Source organism: Lolium perenne, chromosome 4, assembly GCF_019359855.2.
Source record: "Lolium perenne isolate Kyuss_39 chromosome 4, Kyuss_2.0, whole genome shotgun sequence".
NCBI classification, from domain to species: domain Eukaryota; kingdom Viridiplantae; phylum Streptophyta; class Magnoliopsida; order Poales; family Poaceae; genus Lolium; species Lolium perenne.
This window is the reverse complement of record NC_067247.2, coordinates 79,717,724-79,738,731: the sequence shown is the minus strand read 5'-3', so window position 1 is coordinate 79,738,731 and position 21,008 is coordinate 79,717,724. Positions and strand designations below refer to the sequence as shown.

Genomic DNA, 21,008 nt, shown 5'->3' with positions numbered 1-21,008 from the left:
GAGAAGTTCTCCTGCAGGGACGCCGAAAGAACATTTTGTCGGGTTCAACTTGAGACAGAACTTATCGAGATTGTCGAAAGTTTCCTTCAAATCCTCGATTAGCGTGTCCCCCTTTTTTGATGTTATGACGACGTCATCGATGTATACTTGTACGTTCTTCCCAATCTGTGTTGCTAAGCACTTCTGCATCATCCGCTGATATGTTGCTCCCGCGTTTTTCAAACCGAAGGGCATTGTTTGATAGCAAAACACGCCGTAAGGTGTGATGAACGCTGTTTTGACCTTGTTTTCTTCTTTCAATCTGATCTGGTTATAACCAAGGTAAGCATCCAGGAAGGAGAGACGTTCACATCCTGCCGTGGAGTCGATAATTTGATCGATCCTTGGGAGGGGAAAGTGATCCTTTGGACAATGTTTATTGAGACACGTGAAGTCGACGCACATGCGAAGGACTTTCGTGTTTTTCTTCGGCACCAACACTGGGTTAGCTACCCACGTGGCTTCTGTATGTAATTCCTTGATAAAACCAGCTTCTCTGAGTCTATCGATTTCCGACAGCATAGCCTTGCGGTTTGGTTCCGAAAAACGCCGCAGAGGTTGTTTGATTGGTTTCGCAATTGGATCCAAGTTTAGGTGGTGCTCGGCAAGTTCCCTGGGTACTCCTGGCATGTCAGCTGGACACCATGCGAAGATTCTCCAGTGCTCACGGAGGAACTCGACGAGCGCGCTTTCCTATGCGAGGTCCATGTTTGTTGCAATGGACGTCGTTTTCTTCGGATCTGTCGGGTGGATCTGTACTTCCTTGGAATCCTTTGCAGTGTTAAAAGTTGATTCTTTATTAGGCCTCCCTACGTCTGGCAGTACGTCGTAGTCAGTCGTGAGCCTCGACGCCATGTATTCTGCTTGCATCCCGAAGGTTTCTGAGAGCCGATGAAAATCCTTATCACATTTATCGGCTAGCGCGAAACTTCCTTTAACTGTGATTGGCCCCTTAGGTCCAGGCATCCTCCACAACAAGTATGTGTAATGCGGTACTGCCATAAACCTGGCATATGCTAGGCGCCCCAATAGAGCATGGTATTGTGATGGGAAGTCCACGACTTCAAACTCCATCCTCTCTATCCTGTAGTTTTCTTGAGTGCCAAACTGAACGTCGAGATTGATCTTCCCCAATGGGTAACTTGGCTTTTCTGGTGTAATGACATGGAAACGTGTGTCCGTTGGCTTGAGATTTGCCAGGGATATGTTCATCTTCCTTAGTGTATCTGCGTACATAAGGTTTAAACTGCTGCCTCCATCAATGGAAACTCGTACATCAAATCCTGCGATCACTGCTGGTAGAATAAGTGCTGATTGCCCTGGTCGAGGAACTTGCTGCGGATGATCCGCAATTGTGAAGCCAATATCCTATCCTGACCAATTGAGGTACTCGACTGTTGGTGGAGGCATCTTTTCTGCCATAAACACCTGTCGCGAAATTACTTTATGAGCTCTATTGGATGGTCTGCCTTTCTGAATCATCGAGACCGCTCCATGGGAGTTGGGATCAACATAAGGTGGTGGTGCTGGTGCTGCCGCTATTCTGAGCTGATGTTGATTCTCGTCCGTAATTGCGGGAGGAGGTGGCAGGTGGATCTCACTCCTAGGTCCCTGGGGATTTTGACTTGCTGCCTGAGCATTGGCTTGCCCGGCGAACCTCATCATTGCTTGAAAATTTTGGCAGTCTTTCTGTAAATGTCCCGACTGCCTCTTCCCATTATTGTCGACATAGAAGTGCATCTGACACGGGCCGTTCATCATATCCTCAGGGGACACGAAGGGCCTCTGGAACCTAGGCCCGTTATTTGGCTTGTTGTTTCGGGAATCATCTCTATTGTCGCCTCGCTGCTCGTTGCTTCGTTGATAATTATCTCTATTGCTTCCTCCAGCGCTTGCTCGAAACCCAGCCGAAATTTGGCCTGGTGGATCATAACTCGAAAATCGAGAAAATCGTCGTCTATTTTGAAAATTTCGACTGCGGTCCTCCTCAGGTGACCTGTGTCGTTTATTATGCACAGCATCCTTGCCATCTGCCCATCTGTTCGCTATTTCCATTATTGCTGATACTGTTATTGGGTTGGTTCTTCCCAAGTCCTCCACAAAATCTCCTCGTCGAACTCCTGCCACGAACGCATCTATCGCTCGCTCATCAGATATGTTTTCTGCCGAGTTTTTGATGATATTCCACCTTTGGATGTACTTCCTCGTTGATTCATCATGTTTTTGTCGACATGATCTCAATTCCTCGAGTGTCGCAGGCTTTTTGCAGGTAGACCGGAAATTCTTGACGAATACCTCCTCGAAGTCAGTCCAGCTGTCGATGGAACCTGAAGGAAGCTTCTTTATCCAAGATCTTGCAGCTCCACTCAAGTGCACCTGAATGCTTTGCATCGCCGTTGCTCTTGTTCCGCCTATTAACTTCACTGTCTCGAGGTAATCTACCAGCCAATCCTCAGGATCTTGCAATCCGTCGAATTTCTTGAAATTATCAGGCAACTTGAATCCCGAAGGCACCCGAGTTTTTCGGACCCTCCTTGTAAAACATGGTAGCCCACACATGTCTTCTTCGGCTATCTCTGGAGAATATCGATGCTCCCTTCTATGTTGTCATGCTCTGTCCACCCTTGCTTGGATTTCCGTATCCCTTGCTTCACCTGTTCTCTCTGGAACTGCCTCTACGACAACAGGACGTGGACTGTTTTGCCTTGCTGATCCTTTGGGAGGTGAATTAACAAATGCAGCTCCCATGGCTCCAACTCCTGCCATAGCCATGTTGTACAATGCCTCTCTTGGATCTCCGGCAGGTGGTTTGGATGCGAGGATGAAAGCTTGCGTCGCCATGTACCCTGCTTCTGGTGTTTTCGGGATAATGTTTCCCCTTGTGTTTATCGACATAAAGGACATGTCGAGATTTTGGACTAGGTTCTCCCTCTCTGCTTCAGGTATGTTGTTTAATCGAGACCTTGCCCTGTTGCGAGCTTCTCTGTGACTGCTGCCCGAAGTTCCTGACTGACGGCTAAGTGCTGCCCTTCGCCTACTCGATGCCGATGCTGCTTCTTGCCTTTTATCGAGTTCTATCTTTTGTTTCTCGAGTTCTCGCCTGGCACGCGCGAGCTTATATTGGTATGCCTGTAACTCCTCTGGTGTTGCCGTGACAGTCATTGGTTCTGTCCCATTGATAGCTCTTTCTACTAGATCCCATACTGCCTGCGGAAATCGCACCATCTCTCGTGTTGCCGTGCCGATGTATTTTGTCCCCAGTCCTCGCGTAAGATCCGTAGGATCAACGAACGGATTTCCTGCCTCGTCGAAGTTTTCTGATGTCTGTTCCTGAGGTCGGCTTGAATCTCCGATCGTGTAGATCTGATGATACTTTATTTTTTCTATTTTTTCGAGATCGGTGACACCATCATATAGATTGGCGAAGACCTTTCCCACAGTAGTAGATTTGTCGATAAAGTCGAAGCTGTCGACACTCTCGGAATCGCTGCTTATATAGGAGTCCGCAGACGACTCGAAGGACATGTCACTGAAGATCTTGGCGAGTTTTTCGCTTGCCTTGGTGCTGATGAAGCGTGGCGAGGAGATTCCTTCGTCGCCTGACTCGACGATGATGCCGAGCTTGAAGATTCAGTATGGACCACTGAAAACCTCGAGAAGGTCGGAATTTCGAGACGATACGTTCCTTCCTTCCCGATGCGAAAGTGGAACCTTCCGAACGTCATCTCCATGGGCTCCTCCAAATATGCATATGCATCCAAACGGGAGGGCGGGTGAGGTACAAAATCAACGAGACCAGTTTCGATCTGTTTACCTCTGTCCATGATGTTGCTTGCTGCCGATGAAGTCGACGATCCTGAACGTGCCATCGAGATCAGCTCCTTGTCGCCTCTAAATCCCACAGACGGCGCCAATTGACAAGGGATTAACTTGTCAATGCCTACAAGTAGTAGACTAGGGTTTTGTTGGATGTAGAGGGCAAGTAGATCTCGAAGGTTTCAGCCGAAAAGTACTCGACGATGTAAAAACTAAGGTTTGTGAGACAATGATTCGATCCTTTCTTTGTCCCTCGACTCCCCCTTATATAGGAGGCGGAGCCGAGGGATTCGTGTTACACAAGTTTTACAGACTCCGGGAGGGTTTCTGACCCGTCCCGTAAGATTACAACTTACACTTCCTATTACAACTCTATCTTTCCATAACAACATATTGGGCTTCCGAATCTTCTTATCCTTCGGGTCGTGGGCCTTGAATAAATCCCGGGTACTATCTTCGGCAGGCCCCTTGGGGATGCCTATGTCACCTGGTTAACAAGTTTATGATCACTAGCAGACATCGTTAGTAGATTAGTGCACTAAATCAAAAATATATGGTAGTACTCTCACAACTCACTCAACAACTGATAAGAAAAGGAGATCTTACCGTTCCAAAGTAAATTAGTGTTGCTTACCACTTGTAGTAACAACTAGTGCACGGATGTAGCGAAGCGAATATCAAGGGTATAACAACAAATCACACGGCAAAGCAGGATATATGTGGGGCTGTAGGTAGGCTACCTATGTGCACCAATAACAAGCTCTAGCGCTGACCGTAGACAACCAATGATACTCACACAAGGCGATATAATGGGGCAATGCAACTATTTGGAGGAAAGGTTGCAATGCACTAGAGAGACGCTAGCAAAGCTCAACGAGACAGGCACAAGATTGCTCAACTACGGGTGCAGTAAAGTAAACTTAGGCCTTCACTTGATTCAACTAGCACTTCACTTTTCTTTTTGGATTTTTCTTTTTGTATAACACACGCAGCTATGTAGCTCTTTTTGCTTCTTTTCAATTTTCTCTTTTTTTTTATATATGACACAACTCCTTGATAACACGGCCAACAGAAATATGCAAATCACCGATAACCTAACGAGCAGCCTTTCGAGCGGTAAAACTAGTCTCTTCTGGGGAAGTTCCTAGTCACTTTTGATCGAAAGGCTGTGTCTATGGTTGAGAACAAGCACACTGTACGCTATGTGGACTCGGAGTAACAAACTGACACTAGACGACAAAGTAACACAAGACGATAGAGTAAACTCAAACCCTAAAATACTAGATGGAAAGAAAAGATACGCAAAAACAACTACGAACAGCAACTAAAACTCGAAATTAGTGCAATCTAAGGCTATGGCAAACACTAACCCTAATATTGTTGGCTTTTTCTGGATAGGAAAACACTCACAAATCAACTATGGGGTGGATTGTGGATGGCTTACCGAGGAAAACTGGAAATCTGATACCAAGATGATAAGGGGTGGCCCGATCTTCTCAGTAAGCAACGGTGGTGATGATGATCACGGGGTGATGGCAGCGGAGAAACACGACGATGTAGTGGATGATAACTTGTATGACGCAACGAGATCTCTCGATTGGTCCCTGTCGCCAATGCAACAACTCTCAACCCTGCAAGATATTCGCAACTCCACACACTTGCGCACGTAGCCGCCGACCACGAAGCGGTAAGTTGCAACCGTCTAATTCCCAATGGAACAGCAGATCACACAACTTTTTCAGGATCTACACAATATCAAGCAATATGGTGTAGGGATTCAATAGTTTTGCATAAGCAAACAACTAAGAACTAGGGTTTATCTTAAACGTGGTCTAAAACTGCTAGGGGGTCGTCCAAGGCACTTATATAGGCGTCCGGGACGAGTTCTGGTCGAAAGATACAAGTAAAACTGACCCAGAAATAGATCTGGTCGAGACAAACTCGGACTGGTCCGGTCTGGAACCCGGTTGACCGGGCCAGGGACCGGGCTGGCCGGTCTGGGGTCCGGTCGACCGGGCGCCAACCGGAAACGTCGCAAAACTTCGTCCGGTTGGCCCTCGGTACGAGCCTGATTAGCGCCGGGAAATATCCGGTCTGCCGCCCGGTTGACCGGGCCAGGGACCGGACCGGCCGGTGTGCCGTCCGGTCTGACCGGGCTGTGGACCGGCCTAGACTTCTTCTTCTCCTCTCGCGCATGCCTCCCGCTCCTCCCTCGCGCGTCCATGAGATATCTTCATGTCCAGCTCCATGTCCAGCTTCACGTCCATCCTGACGTCCGTCTTCATGTCCAGCTGCTTCTCTCCTCCTCGTGCGATGCTTGTCTCCTCTTCATACCTGATGATACACAAGTAATAGTATTTAGGTAGTATAAAATTCTGATCAATCAAAGTATCATTTAGGAACAAGTTCACCTGTTGTTTAAGTAGCTTCGCACGAGCTCTTGTAATCGGTCCAATCCTATCTTCATTGGACTTGAGCTTCACAGCAGGTTCATCTTCAGTAGGTAATGACGGAGGTGGCATTGAGGTAGGGATTGATACGTCCAATTTGCATCACTATTTTATATCATAATTTGCTGTTATTCCTTGTTATATTTCATGTTTGGACACAATACTTATGTTATTTCATCTATTTTGCATGTTTCATCATTATTGGAGGATCAAGCACCGGAGCCAGGATTCTGCTGGAAAAAGCACCGTCAGAATGCAATATTTCGGAAGATCAACTGTGGAAAGAAATTATACCAAAAATCCTATTTTTCAAGATGACGAAGGAAGCCAGAAGGAGGAGCTGAGAAGGCCCAAGGTGGGGCCAGACCACAGGCCGGCGCGGCCCATGGCCTGGCCGCGCCACCTGGTGGTGTGGGGGCCCCACAGACCCTTTCGCCTCCTTTTCTTCGCGAAACCCTTCGTCCTGAAGACCTAAGCCACAGAGGATACCTCGCGAAGAGTTACAGCCGCCTCTGCGGGGCGGAGAACACCAGAGAGAAAAGAGCTCTCCGGCGGCTGAGATCCGCCGGGGAAATTCCCTCCCGGAGGGGGAAATCGACGCCATCGTCATCGTCATCGAGCTGGACATCATCTCCATCATCATCATCATCATCATCTTCATCATCATCACCGCCGTCTTCACCGCTGCACATCGTCACAGCTGTAACAATTTGGGTTTGATCTTGATTGTTTGATAGGGGAAACTCTCCCGGTATTGATTTCTACTTGTTGTTGATGCTATTGAGTGAAACCGTTGAACCAAGGTTTATGTTCAGATTGTTATTCATCATCATATCACCTCTGATCATGTTCCATATGATGTCTCGTGAGTAGTTCGTTTAGTTCTTGAGGACATGGGTGAAGTCTAAATGTTAGTAGTGAACTATGGTTGAGTAATATTCAATGTTATGATATTTAAGTTGTGGTGTTATTCTTCTAGTGGTGTCATGTGAACGTCGACTACATGGCACTTCACCTTCATGGGCCTAGGGGAATGCATCTTGTATTCGTTTGCTAATTGCGGGGTTGCCGGAGTGACAGAAACCTAAACCCCCGTTGGTATATCGACGCAGGAGGGATAGCAGGATCTCAGAGTTTAAGGCTGTGATTAGATTTATTCTTAATTACTTTCTTGTAGTTGCGGATGCTTGCAAGGGGTATAATCACAAGTATGTATTAGTCCTAGGAAGGGCGGTACATTAGCATAGGTTCACCCACACAACACTTATCAAAACAATGAAGATTAATTAGCCATATGTAGCGAAAGCACTAGACTAAAATCCCGTGTGTCCTCAAGAACGTTTGGTCATTATAAGTAAACAAACCGGCTTGTCCTTTGTGCTAAGAAGGATTGGGCCACTCACTGCAATTGTTACTCTTGCATTTTACTTACTCGTCCTTTATTCAACTGCTACATTAAAACCCTCTGAATACTTGTTTGTGAGCATCTACAGTGATTCCTACATCGAAACTGCTTGTCAACACCTCCTGCTCCTCGTTGGGTTCGACACTCTTACTTATCGAAGATACTACGATACACCCCCTATACTTGTGGGTCATCAAGACTATTTTCTGGCGCCGTTGCCGGGGAGTGAAGCGCTATTGGTAAGTGGAATTGGTAAGGGAAACTTTTACTGTTAGTGCTGATTTTATTTTTGCTTGCTGCTATAATTCATTATGGAGAGATCTTCTCTCGAATGTTTGTTTGGAAAATCTACTACTACTGCAAAGGTAGTGGATAAGGCGCCAGGTGAGGAAGAGATACCATACAAAATACCTATGAAAATTATTGAACGTGTAGTGGATAACCGTTATACGGGGGATGGAACTGTCCACCCTGGAGATCATTTACTGTTTTTACATGAATTATGCGGTTTATTCAAGTGTGCAGGTATTGCTATGGATGAAGTGAGGAAGAAACTATTCTCTATATCGCTGTCTGGTAAAGCGGCGCATTGGTATAAATTATTGGATAATGGGGATTCTCTTGAATGGAATGATATTGTACCCCGGTTTTATTCTAAGTTCTATCCTCCAAGTGAAATTCATAAGGATCGGAACCGCATATATAATTTTTGGCCTCATGATGGAGAGAGTATTGCCCAAGCGTGGGGGAGATTGAAGTCTTTAATGCTCAAATGCCCCATTCATGAACTTCCTGGTAATGTTATTATTGATAATTTCTATGCAAGACTTTCTTTTGAAGACAAGACTTTGCTGGATACTTCTTGTTCTGGATCATTCACGCGCAATAAGGAAGAGTTTAAAAGGGACCTTCTTAATCGGATCCAGGAAAATACTGAAGGATGGGAAATCGACAAAGAAAGAGAATCAGGTATAAATTATGATTACAAATGCATTGAAGCTTTTATGGAAACTGATAAATTTCGTAATATGAGTGCTACTTATGGTCTTGATTCTCAAGTTGCTGCAAATCTTTATAAAGCTTTTGCCTCTCATTATGAATTGCCTAAGAAGAATTTTGATAAGTTTCATGAACCGTATAAAGATAAAATTGATTCATCTATAAATAAATGTGTTGTAGTTGAAACTATGGATCATGTTATTCCTGAAGCTTATATTGAAAAAACTCATTTCCCTGCTAAAATGAAGGAGTACTCTGTTATAAATAGTGCGGTTCATAAAAGTGAAAAGAAACCTATAGAACCTGAAGAACAAATAAAAGTTGAACCTGCTGTTGCAATAGTTAAAGATCTTGTGACTGAAAATGTAGAGGATGGTCATATTATTTTTTGTGAAGATGCTTCTAATATTGTTTCACATCCTAATAAGTCTAGGAAAGCTAGTGTTCCTATGCTCTCTGTTAGAATTGGTGATCATTGCTATTATGGTTTATGCGATATTGGTGCAAGTATTAGTGCTATTCCTTATGAGCTTTACACGGAGGTTATGCACGAAATTGGTTCTCGTGAACTTGAAGATATTGATGTGGTTATTCAGCTGGCTAATAGAGAAAGTATCTCTCCAATTGGTATTGTTCGAGATGTGGAAGTTCTATGTGGTAAGATTAAATATCCTGCTGACTTTTTGGTACTTGGTTATGCTGCTAGTGATTATTGTCCTATCATTTTTGGTAGACCTTTTCTAAATACTTGTGGAGCTATTATAGATTGCAAGAAAGAGAAAATTTTGACTAAATTTGCTGGTGAATCTTATGAGTTTAACTTCTCTAAATTTACCAAAACTCCTTATAAAATTGATCCGCCTAATGATGATTTTAAAATGGAACAGTGTGCATCTATTGTTCTTGTTCCTAATAATCCTTTGCAGCAACATTTGGAGAATAGCGAGATTGAAGTTTTTAGGAAAGAAAGAGATGAGCTTGATGAAATTTTTCTTCGCCAACCTATTCTTAAGCATGATTTACCGGTGGAAGATTTGGGTACAACACCGCCACCAAAGGAAGATCCTGTCTTTGATTTAAAACCTTTGCATGATAATCTTAAATATGCTCATATTGATGATAAGAAAATATATCCTGTTATTATTAGTTCTACGCTTACAGAGTTTGAAGAAGAAAGGCTATTGGAAATATTGAAGAAACACCGAGGTGCTATTGGCTATACTCTTGATGACTTGAAGGGGATTTCTCCCTCTATTTGCCAACACGCCATTAATATGGAAGATGATGCGAAGCCTGTTGTTGAACCTCAGCGTCGTCTAATTCCTAAGATGAAGGATGTGGTAAGAAATGAGGTATTACGACTTCTTGAAGCCGGTATTATATATCCTATTGCTGATAGTAGATGGGTTAGTCCTGTGCATTGTGTTCCTAAAAAAGGAGGAATGACTGTTGTGCCTAATGATAATGATGAGCTCATACCTCAAAGAGTAGTTGTAGGTTATAGAATGTGCATTGATTTTCGTAAAGTTAATAAAGTTACTAAGAAAGATCATTATCCTTTGCCTTTTATTGATCAAATGTTAGAAAGGTTATCCAAAAATACTCATTTTTGCTTTCTTGATGGTTATTCTGGATTTTCACAAATTGCTGTTAAAACTAAGGATCAAGAGAAAACCACTTTCACTTGTCCCTATGGAACCTATGCTTATAGACGTATGCCTTTTGGTTTATGTAATGCTCCTGCTACTTTTCAAAGATGCATGTCTGCTATTTTTCATGGATTTTGCGAGAGTATTGTAGAGGTATTCATGGATGATTTTTCTGTCTATGGGAATTCTTTTGATAATTGTTTGCGGAACCTTGATAAAGTTTTGCAGAGATGTGAAGAAACTAACCTTGTTCTTAATTGGGAGAAATGCCACTTTATGGTTAATGAAGGGATTGTATTGGGACATAAAATTTCCGAGAGAGGTATTGAAGTTGATAGAGCTAAAGTTGAAGCAATAGAGAAGATGCCCTATCCGAGGGATGTTAAAGGTATTCGTAGTGTTCTTGGTCATGCTGGGTTTTATAGGAGGTTTATTAAAGACTTCTCTAAGATTTCAAAGCCTCTTACTAATCTTCTTCAAAAAGATGTACCTTTTGTTTTTGGTGATGATTGTAAGGAAGCTTTTGAAACTCAAAAGAAAGCCTTAATAACTGCTCCTATAGTTGAACCTCCTGATTGGAACTTACCATTTGAAATTATGTGTGATGCTAGTGATTTTGCTGTAGGCGCTGTTCTTGGACAACGAGTAAATAAAAAATTGAATGTTATTCATTATGCTAGTAAAACTCTTGATGTTGCTCAAAGAAATTATGCTACTACTGAAAAAGAATTGTTAGCTGTAGTCTTTGCTTGTGATAAATTTAGATCTTATATCGTTGATTCAAAAGTTACGATTCATACTGATCATGCTGCAATTAGATACCTTATGACAAAGAAAGATGCTAAACCGAGGCTTATTAGATGGGTACTTCTTTTGCAAGAATTTGATTTACATATTGTAGATAGGAAAGGTGCTGATAATCCTGTTGCTGATAATTTGTCTAGATTGGAAAATATTGCTCATGATCCTGTTCCTGTCAATGATAGTTTTCCAAATGAACAATTGGCTGTAATAAAGGTGAGCTCGCGAGACAGTCCTTGGTATGCTGATTATGCTAACTTTATTGTTTCCAAGTACTTGCCTCCGACCTTTTCAGCTCAGCAAAGGAGGAAATTGTTTTATGACTTGAGGCATTCTTTCTGGGATGACCCACACTTATATAAAGAAGGAGTGGATGGTATTCTGCGAAGATGTGTTCCCGAATATGAACAGCAGGAAATATTGAGTAAATGTCATGGGAGTGCTTATGGAGGACATCACGCCGCAGAAAGAACCGCGCAAAAGGTTCTACAATCAGGTTTTTATTGGCCAACTCTTTTCAAAGATGCAAGGAAGTTTATTTTATCTTGTGATGAATGCCAAAGAGTTGGAAATATCTCCAGACGCAATGAAATGCCTATGAATTATAATCTTGTTATTGAACCATTCGACTGTTGGGGATTTGACTTCATGGGACCCTTTCCCTCTTCAGAAGGTAACACTCATATACTTGTTGCTGTTGATTATGTTACTAAATGGGTGGAAGCCATACCTACAAAAAGTGCTGATGGTGAGACCTCTTTAAGAATGCTTTTAGATATTATTTTTCCTCGATTTGGAGTTCCTAGATATATTATGACTGATGGAGGTTCTCATTTTATTCATGGTGGTTTTAGAAAAACTCTTGCCAAATATGGCATTAATCATAGAATTGCTTCTCCTTATCATCCTCAAACTAGTGGGCAAGTAGAACTATCAAATAGAGAAATTAAATCTATCTTGCAAAAGACTGTTAATAAAACTAGAAAGAATTGGGCTAGTAAATTGAAGGAAGCATTATGGGCTTATAGAACTGCTTATAAAACCCCATGGGAATGTCACCTTATAAAATGGTTTATGGAAAAGCTTGTCATTTACCTTTAGAATTAGAGCACAAAGCTTATTGGGCTGTTAGAGAATTAAATAAAGATCCTAAACTAGCTGGTAATAAGAGGTTGCTGCAATTGAGTTCTCTAGATGAATGGAGAAGCGAAGCTTATGAAAATGCTAAACTCTTTAAAGAGAAAGTTAAAAAATGGCATGATAGAAGGATTATCAAAAGAGAATTTAATATTGGGGATAAAGTCCTATTGTATCGGTCTCGTCTCAGATTCTTTGCAGGGAAATTACTCTCGAAATGGGTAAGACCATATGTTGTTGAGGAGGTGTATCGTTCGGGAGCAATTAAAATTAGTTCTCTCCAAGGCAATGCCACGCAAGTGGTGAATGGACAAAGGCTCAAGCATTATATCTCAGGTGATTCTTATAATGTTGATGTTGATATTATTCGAGTGGAAACACCGGAAGCTTTCATCAAAGGACAAATTGACAGCCGCTAGAACTCGACTTTGAATAGGTAACAGTACTGGTAATAAAAGTTTCGTAATTTACCTTCCGAACAATATTTTTGCTGTTTTTCGAAAATATGAAAAATTACGAGATCGAAACGGAGTGGAGGAGACGCACGAGGGCGTGCCACCATAGGCCGGCGCGGCCTGGCCTGGGCCCGCGCCGCCCTATGGTGACGCCGCCTCGTCGCCCCTTTCCGACTCTGTTTCGACCTGGTACTTTCAGTTTGTTGAGGAAATTTATTCTATATAATCCCCCGGACCCCTGGAGGTCCGTATATCGTTTTCTCGACGTGTTTTGTTTTGAGCTGTTTCTGCCAGGTTCTGCTCCGGATCTAGATCCATCATGTCTTCGTCGGAAACTCCGAAGGGCAGCTCCTGCAAGGATGTCGGCAACTTGTACATGGAGGAGTTGAGGATGCACCCCAAGGAGTTGCTGCTCGTTGAGGAAGAACTGTAGATCAAGGATGTCCAGGGTCCTAAAGGGAAAGGAAGCTTGGAAGACAGGATGGAGAAGCTAGAACAAGAGGTCTTCAAATACAAGAAGATGGGTGAGCGTGAGGTGGATATCTTCCACAAGATTGTGTCTGAACTTATTGCTGAACACGAGAAGGAAACTGCAAAGCTTTGGGGCGACATCCTCTCACTTCACGACACCACCAACAAACTCCAAGCACAACTCTATGATGTTCAGAATCAGAACTGTGAGTATGAAAACAGGTTTAAATACATAAGCCGTGCTGCTAGTTTCAGGATCCCCGAGACCAAGATGTCGTTTCTTGATGGAGAGCCTCTTCCCTGGAAGTTTGATGACGGGAGTTCATCACCACCATCGCCAAAGGAGTAATTCATCATCGGTATTGGCATCCCCTTGGTTTGTTCCAAGCTTGGGGGAGTGCCGCGGTATCACATCATCACTACCTTTTACTTTTTACTATCAAGTAGTGTCATATCATGAGTAGGGAAGTTATCATGTAAGATGGGTTGCAGTATGGAAGTATCTCTCCTTTAGTTGGTTGTCTATGTATCCCTTGGTGTGAGTTATCGTTATGAAATATTAATGAGAAGTCTTATCATTTACATATTGCACATTTCATTTTAGGTTGCAATTCTATTTTATGATTTACCTTGTTCTTAGTATTGGTACCACTTTGGGAGCATCGAATAAATCTATTTGGTTTTGGCAAACTTAGCATTGGTCTATAGCAACAACACTTTGAGGTTTAAGTAGAAAAGAGAAATACATGTAGTTGCTTCATTGTCTTTCTTTCTTGTTAGCTCATAGCATACTATTCTGAAGTTAAAATTGTTTGTGCTTACAAGGAAGATGCATGATTATGTCTATCACATGTATATTTGTTTGTTTCCATCAACTCTTGTGCTTGCTAATTAACCTTGCTAGCCAAAGACCTGTACTGAGAGGGAATGCTTCTCGTGCATCCAAACCTTAACCCAAAACCTATGCCATTTGTGTCCACCATAACTACCTATTACATGGTATTTCCTGCCATTCCAAGTAAATGCTTCATGTGCTACCTTTAAACAATTCAAAATTTATTACTTCTTATTTGTGTCAATGTTTTATAGCTCATGAGGAAGTATGTGGTGTTTTACCTTTCAGTCTTGTTAGGCAGCTTCCACTAATGGACTATTGGCTTCATCCACTTATCCTATAATTTTGCAGAAAGAGCTGGCAACGGGGTTCCCAGCCCTAATTAATCAACTTTCATTAATAATTCTCTTCACATGTTTTGCTCTGATTCACCAGTAAGCAACTTAATTTTGCAATAGACACTCCTCCATGGTATGAGATTGTTGGAAGGCACCCGAGGATTCGGTTAGCCATGGCTTGTGTAAGCAAAGGTTGGGGGGAGTGTCATCCTTAAATAAACTAAAGTACATGTGAAAACAAAAGAGAAGAGGGATGATCTACCTTGCTGGTAGAGATGACATCCTTCATGGGAGCCGCTCTTTGGAGGTCTGTTTGGCAAGGGGGTTAGAGTACCTGCTACCAGTCGTTGACAACAACAAACACCTCTCAAAATGTTACTTTCATTCTCTTTATATGATTTCAAAACTGAAAAAGCTCTAGCACATGATTTAATCCCTGCTTCCCTCTGCGAAGGGCCTATCTTTTACTTTATGTTGAGTCAGTAAACCTATTTCCCTCCATCTTATGCAAGCATTTGAGTTGTTGTGATCAAACCATCTATATTGTGATTTACTTTATCATGTCTTTTATTCTTCCTTGTTTAGTACAAGTTTTATCTGAATGAATGTAGCTTTGCAAGTTATCAATGATCATGAGGAGGTTATTATGATTGAGTATGCAAGTTTACCATAAGCTTTAATATGAGAGCATTGCTCGATAGATAAGTATTGTTAAGTATATAATTTGGCTACTAGATATTTTGGCAGGCCAAATTAGTTTAAAATCTGGTGTTTAGATTATTGATTGACATATATATTCAAGATTATTGTTTAGTTAAAAATGCAGGCATGATCAAAGTTCAATACAAATGTCGAGAGCGTACCAAGCTATTCACCCGGGACAGGTATACTGAGTTTTACAGGACTAACAGCTCGCGGGACAAGTCCTCGGATGAATTCTTGCATGTTGAGATAAAACGCAGCTGCAAAGATGAGTCCTAGCAAGCATCAGAGCCAAGCTGTCACATGAGAAGAAGTGCGACAGGAAAAATATATGGATGAATAGGACGTAGGTAATCCTTATTATCTGATGTGATTAGCTCCTGGCCGGAGTATTTTATTCATACAAGCAATTAGTGCTGGGTCTAAACATGACCAGGAGATGATACGGATATGTTAGCTAGCCGACTTAGAACGCCGTGGTCTATACATGGTAATCTAATTACGGCAAGATTCTAGTCGGTTTATGTTTTGGAGTTCTAAGCTTGTACGTCAAGTCCGGTTGTAACGCAAAGTCCTGCGCCTTATTTAAAGGCTCTGGCCGATTGAAGAGAAGCCCCAATCGATATTCATCAAAAAACAAATCTACTTTTTCTTACGTACTGTTTTTACGTTCGTTCTTCTCCGCTGAGCTCTAGCAACCCTAGGCTTAGCAAAATCTTTGCCGCTTTGCGCTGAAAAGCGGTCGTCCTCCTCTCCGAAATTGAGGCATCTTTGTTGATTTGCTCGAAAATCATCCGGTTCGTCGTCACGAAAGTACGACGGTTATCGTGTTGTTGCGCTGCAGTTTTGCGTGGCAACACAATTGGCGACTCCGCTGGGGAAGAAGAAGCACACGATGGACACCGATCCAAGGAACTCGACCAACCTCAACACGGACAACATCATCCCTGTCATGTTCGATGATCTGTCCGAGGAGGATCGGCAAGCACTGGAGCTGGAGCTTGAAGGAATAAAGGCTGAGAGATTGAAGCAATACTTCAAGACGAGGAGCGGCGTCGTCAAGAAGGTAATACCGCCAAGCCCTCCTCCCGCATTGGATACTAAGGTAAGTAACTCGAACGAAGAAATTGCTCATCTGATTGATGTGTCCGTAGCTAGCAAAGTTAGTACAAATATAGCACATGCGACACACGGTATTACGCAATCGGTAGCCAGCACGCTTGCAGATTTTAAGGATCAGTTTAGTAGAGATTTTAAAACTAATTTACCTCAGCAAGTTCGTTCTATAGTGCTACAAATAAATGATGAAAATCCTGGGAATAATCTGATGCATGTAGACAATAGCCGATTGCCTAGTAATATTCATACGCCTGGTGCATTAGTTAATGTTACACAATCTGCCGTAAAAAATGTTCAATACGGCCAAAATTATGCTAGCACTTCGACGAATAATTTTGTGCCTAGTGCTGCTACTTCTATTGTTTCAACTTCGGTTCCACAAAATTACAACAACAATAACCGAAGTGTTGGCTTTAATTCTAATTTGCAGCAACCTAGTTATCAAACGGTGGCGTATAATACATTGCCATTGCCACCCATTGGTACTGGGGTTCCTTACGGGCCGGTACCAGACGCTTATTTCAATGGTTCTCCGCAGCAGACCACACATGCTCAAATTTCTTTGCCGGAGATGCCACAACGCACTTGTGTTCCACCTGCTCCACAAATTAGTTCTCCACAGCCCACTGATAATTTTAAGGATCAAATTGCTAGTATACTTAGGGAATTTGGTTTGGAAACTAAGGGTAGAGCACGTGCATATCAGAAACCATACCCTGAATTTTTTGACTTGACACCATATCCTCGGGGTTTTAGAATTCCAGATTTTGTTAAATTTACGGGGGAAGATGGTAGATCTACATTTGAGCATGTAGGACAGTTTTTAGCACAATGTAGTGAGATTGGTACATCAGATGTTTATAGGGTAAAATTATTCCCTTTGTCATTGTCTGGTACTGCATTTACTTGGTTTACATCACTGGCTCCTAATTCTATTTCAACATGGTCACAATTAGAGCAAAAATTTCATGAGTATTTTTATTGCGGTGAGACTGAACTTAGACTTTCAGATTTAACAATGGTTAGGCAAAAATACAATGAGCATGTTCATGATTACATAAGAAGGTTTAGAGATGTAAGAAACCGTTGTTTTAGTTTGAACATAGCCGAAAAGGATATAGCTGATCTTGCTTCTTCGGTTTTGCTTACTCATATCAAGGATAAATTAGAAGGGCAACAATTTTCAGATGTTAATCAAGTTTTGCAAAAGGCTTTGGCACAGGAGAATCGAGCTAAAGAAGTTAAACAATTTAGCCGATTTAAAGATAATAATAGAAATAAGGAGAAGGAAAACCACACGATTAATACTTTAGATTATGATGATGATTCGGCTACTGAAGATGAAGTTGATATTTGTGTAGCCGAATGGGTTCAATCACCTAAGTCCAAACCTTTTGCATGTCCTGCTTTGAAACCTACACCTGCTAGAAGAGAAGAAATTAAGTATACTTTTGATGTTAGCAAGTGTGATAAGATATTTGATATGTTACTGCAAGGTAATTTGATTAGACTGAGAGAAGGTCATGTAATGCCATCTGCAGAAAAACTGGGTAGAAAAGCTTATTGCAAGTGGCATAATTCTTTTTCACATGCTATTAATGATTGTAACGTGTTTCGTCGACAGGTGCAATCGGCCATTGATGACGGACGATTGACTTTTACAGAAAGTTCTAAGATGAAGCTCGATACTGATCCGTTTTCTATAAATGTTATTGATTTTGAGAACAAGAAGGTGCTTATTCGGTCAGATCAGACCGAGTCCGCAAGAGGAAAAAATGTCGTGGTTGATGATAATGCTCCTCCAAGGATGATCAAGCCAAAAAATCCAGTAGTAGGAGTGTGGAAAGTCAATGGTACAAAGAGACAATCTCCAAGGCCGAAGCCGACCGTCAGCATGTTATTGGAGAAATACACTTCACGCAAGGCCGATAATGTGTTTAATCGGCTCGGAGGTAACAAGCGCCCTAGGTCTCCTACTCGACCCGGGGGGCAGGAGCAGTGGCGAGAAAATTCATATACTCATCAGCCTTATTTTCCAGTGGCACCGACATATTGGGGTTGCCCACCGCCTATGTATCCTCAATATCCTCCGTGGGGCATCAATACATGGGCGCCATATCCGACAGGGCCAGCAACCTATTTTCAGCCAGGATGGATCCCGTCAAGGCCTACGTTTAGACCATATATGCATGAGAAAAGAGCCCGATACAATCAGGAGGTCAGGTCACATGATGCAATTGATGTTCAAGGAAATTCATCGCCGAGTCGCGGTGCAGGTGGCAAGAACTATAATGGTGACGGCAAGTGTGTGTGGGTGAAGCGTGTTGAATCCAAGCCAGTGCAAAATTTAGATGGTTCGATTGCAGCTAATGCTCTGAAAGTTGATGAGCGTCAGGGCGCCGAAGGTACTGTCCAAAATACAGAGACAAATAATGTCGATGGGGGACAGCTGCAGCAAACAAGGTCTGATGCTGGTGATGATTTGAAGCTTGGGGAAACAAAAATGGCTCACGATGGTAGCTGTATGCATCAGCGTCAAGAATCTGATTAGTTCAAGAAAGATGCAACGATTGAGTCTAACTTGCAAAACAGCAAAGAGAGTAGTAGTTATGCAGATGTGGTTTCACGTGATGGATCTGGAGCTGTTGCACGTACTGGACTTAAGCATGGACGTTTCAATACTATTGCATCCAAATGTAAAAGTGTGCGTGCTGATTTGGGGCCTGATATGCATGCACGTTCAGAAAGACATGGTGTACGTCCTAGTACTAGGTCAGCTGATGTATACGCGAGGAGCTGCAGGAAATTTGAGATTGGCGGTCCATCTGAGCAGCGTAATATTTTTTCGGCCAGGGATACTACATTTGCTCCAAGAACAACAGTAAGTCAGTATAGGCCGGGAAATTTCAAAAGCAGCAGAATTATGTCAGTTGCGCCGGGTACTAAACCAGGACCTCAGTGGTGTCCCAGAGGTCTCACACATACACAGAAACGACGGGTGCAGCGACTGCGAACATTGGAGATCAGGGAAGAGATGGCTAAGAAGAAGTGCGATGAAATGTTCAACCGTGAGAGACCAATGGTATTTCCAAAGATGACTTGGAGGGAGAAGCGCCTCGCGGCGGAGGAAAATAAAAATACGGATGACACCATTGATGATACAAATTCAGAAAGTAAAAATGACATGGCTGTTGACAAAAATTCTGAAAGCACAAATGAGGAACTTACTGATGTAGGCGACATTGTTGCTGATACGGGCGTGGTGACAGAGAAGGCATGGCAAGAGTGCATTATAGAGGAGATAAAAGCAAATGAATATGACACAAGTGGTAGCGAGAGCTCAGAAAATGATGAAGAAATACCTACTGATATGGAGGTTAATATGGTGTTTGCGTTGCCCGCTGAATTTCGTGCGCCCGAAGCTGAAGTTGCAGAACTTGTGTTTGGTCCTAAAAATGCTATCCTTGAGAAGCCAGAGAAACCTGAGCAGCACCTAAAGCCATTGTTCATCAAGGGTCACGTTGATGGTAAGCCTATTGGTCGCATGCTTGTTGATGGCGGTGCCGGTGTCAATATTATGCCATTTTCGGTCTTTTGTAAGCTGAACCGAAAAGAAAGCGAGTTAATGAAGACCAACATGGGACTTAGCGGGTTCTCCGGAGAATTATCAGAGGCTAAGGGTGTTATTTCTATGGAGCTCACAGTCGGAAGCAAAACATTGCCGACTGCGTTTTTTGTTGTCGATGTCAAAGGCCGGTATAATATTCTTTTGGGACGCGATTGGATTCATGCAAATTGCTGCATCCCCTCTACTTTACACCAGTGCTTAATACAGTGGGTTGATGATGATGTGGAGGTGGTTGAGGCAGATAATTCAGCTTGTATTGCATTAACGGAGGCGCCGGTTGATTGGCAACACGGTGAGATGCGTTGTTTGACCGGTAGGGATTTATCGGACTATGATTATATTAATATCGGTAAAGAAGGTTTTGTACCTATAAATGCACAGCCGGCTAACATAGCTCGGCTTAATGAGTTATCTATTTAAATGATGGGTAAAGATGATAATATTAAGTGGCTGCAAAAACGCACCGAAGAGTATCGTTCCGGAAAGAGCGATATGCATGAGACTATTGAAGATTTTGATGACATGGAAAAGCTTGGACAGGGATTCTCATCGGCTGATCCACTTGAAGAAATAGATATTGGCGATGGAAGTATTCCAAGGCCGACATTTGTCAATGCTAACATGAAAGCCGATCAGAAAAGCAAGGTATGTTTGTTACTTAAAGAGTTTGTTGATTGCTTTGCTTGGAATTATACTGAGATGCCAGGTTTGAGTAGGGATTTAGTTGAGCATAGATTACCTATTAAATCTGGTTTTAGGCCGCATAAGCAACCTTGAAGAAACTTTAATTCTGATATATATGACCGCATCAAAGAAGAGATTGATCGGTTAATAAAAGCTGGGTTTATCCGGCCATGTAGATATGCAGATTGGATTTCTAATATTGTTCCCGTTGAAAAGAAAAATACCGGTAAGATTAGAATTTGCATAGATTTTAGAGATTTGAATAAGGCTACTCCTAAAGATGAATATCCTATACCTATTGCTGATATGCTTATTAATGATGCTTCGGGGCATAGAGTAATTAGCTTTTTAGATGGTAACGCTGGTTATAATCAAATATTTATGGCCGAACAGGATATGTCTAAGACAGCTTTTCGTTGCCCTGGTTTTGTTGGTTTATTTGAGTGGGTCGTTATGACATTTGGGTTAAAAAATGCCGGT

General features: G+C 42.4%; 1 protein-coding gene across 1 annotated transcript in view; it reads right to left on the bottom strand.

The window, feature by feature from the left end:
• Window positions 1–2,787, bottom strand: part of LOC127346940 (protein FAR1-RELATED SEQUENCE 5-like) — a 39,893-nt gene extending 37,106 nt beyond the window's left edge. Inside the window, exon 1 of the mRNA XM_071829039.1 lies at window positions 2,694–2,787. Coding sequence (XP_071685140.1) covers window positions 2,694–2,787 — 94 coding nt within the window. The remainder of the gene's footprint in view (window positions 1–2,693) is intronic.
• Between the last annotated feature and the right edge of the window lie 18,221 nt (window positions 2,788–21,008).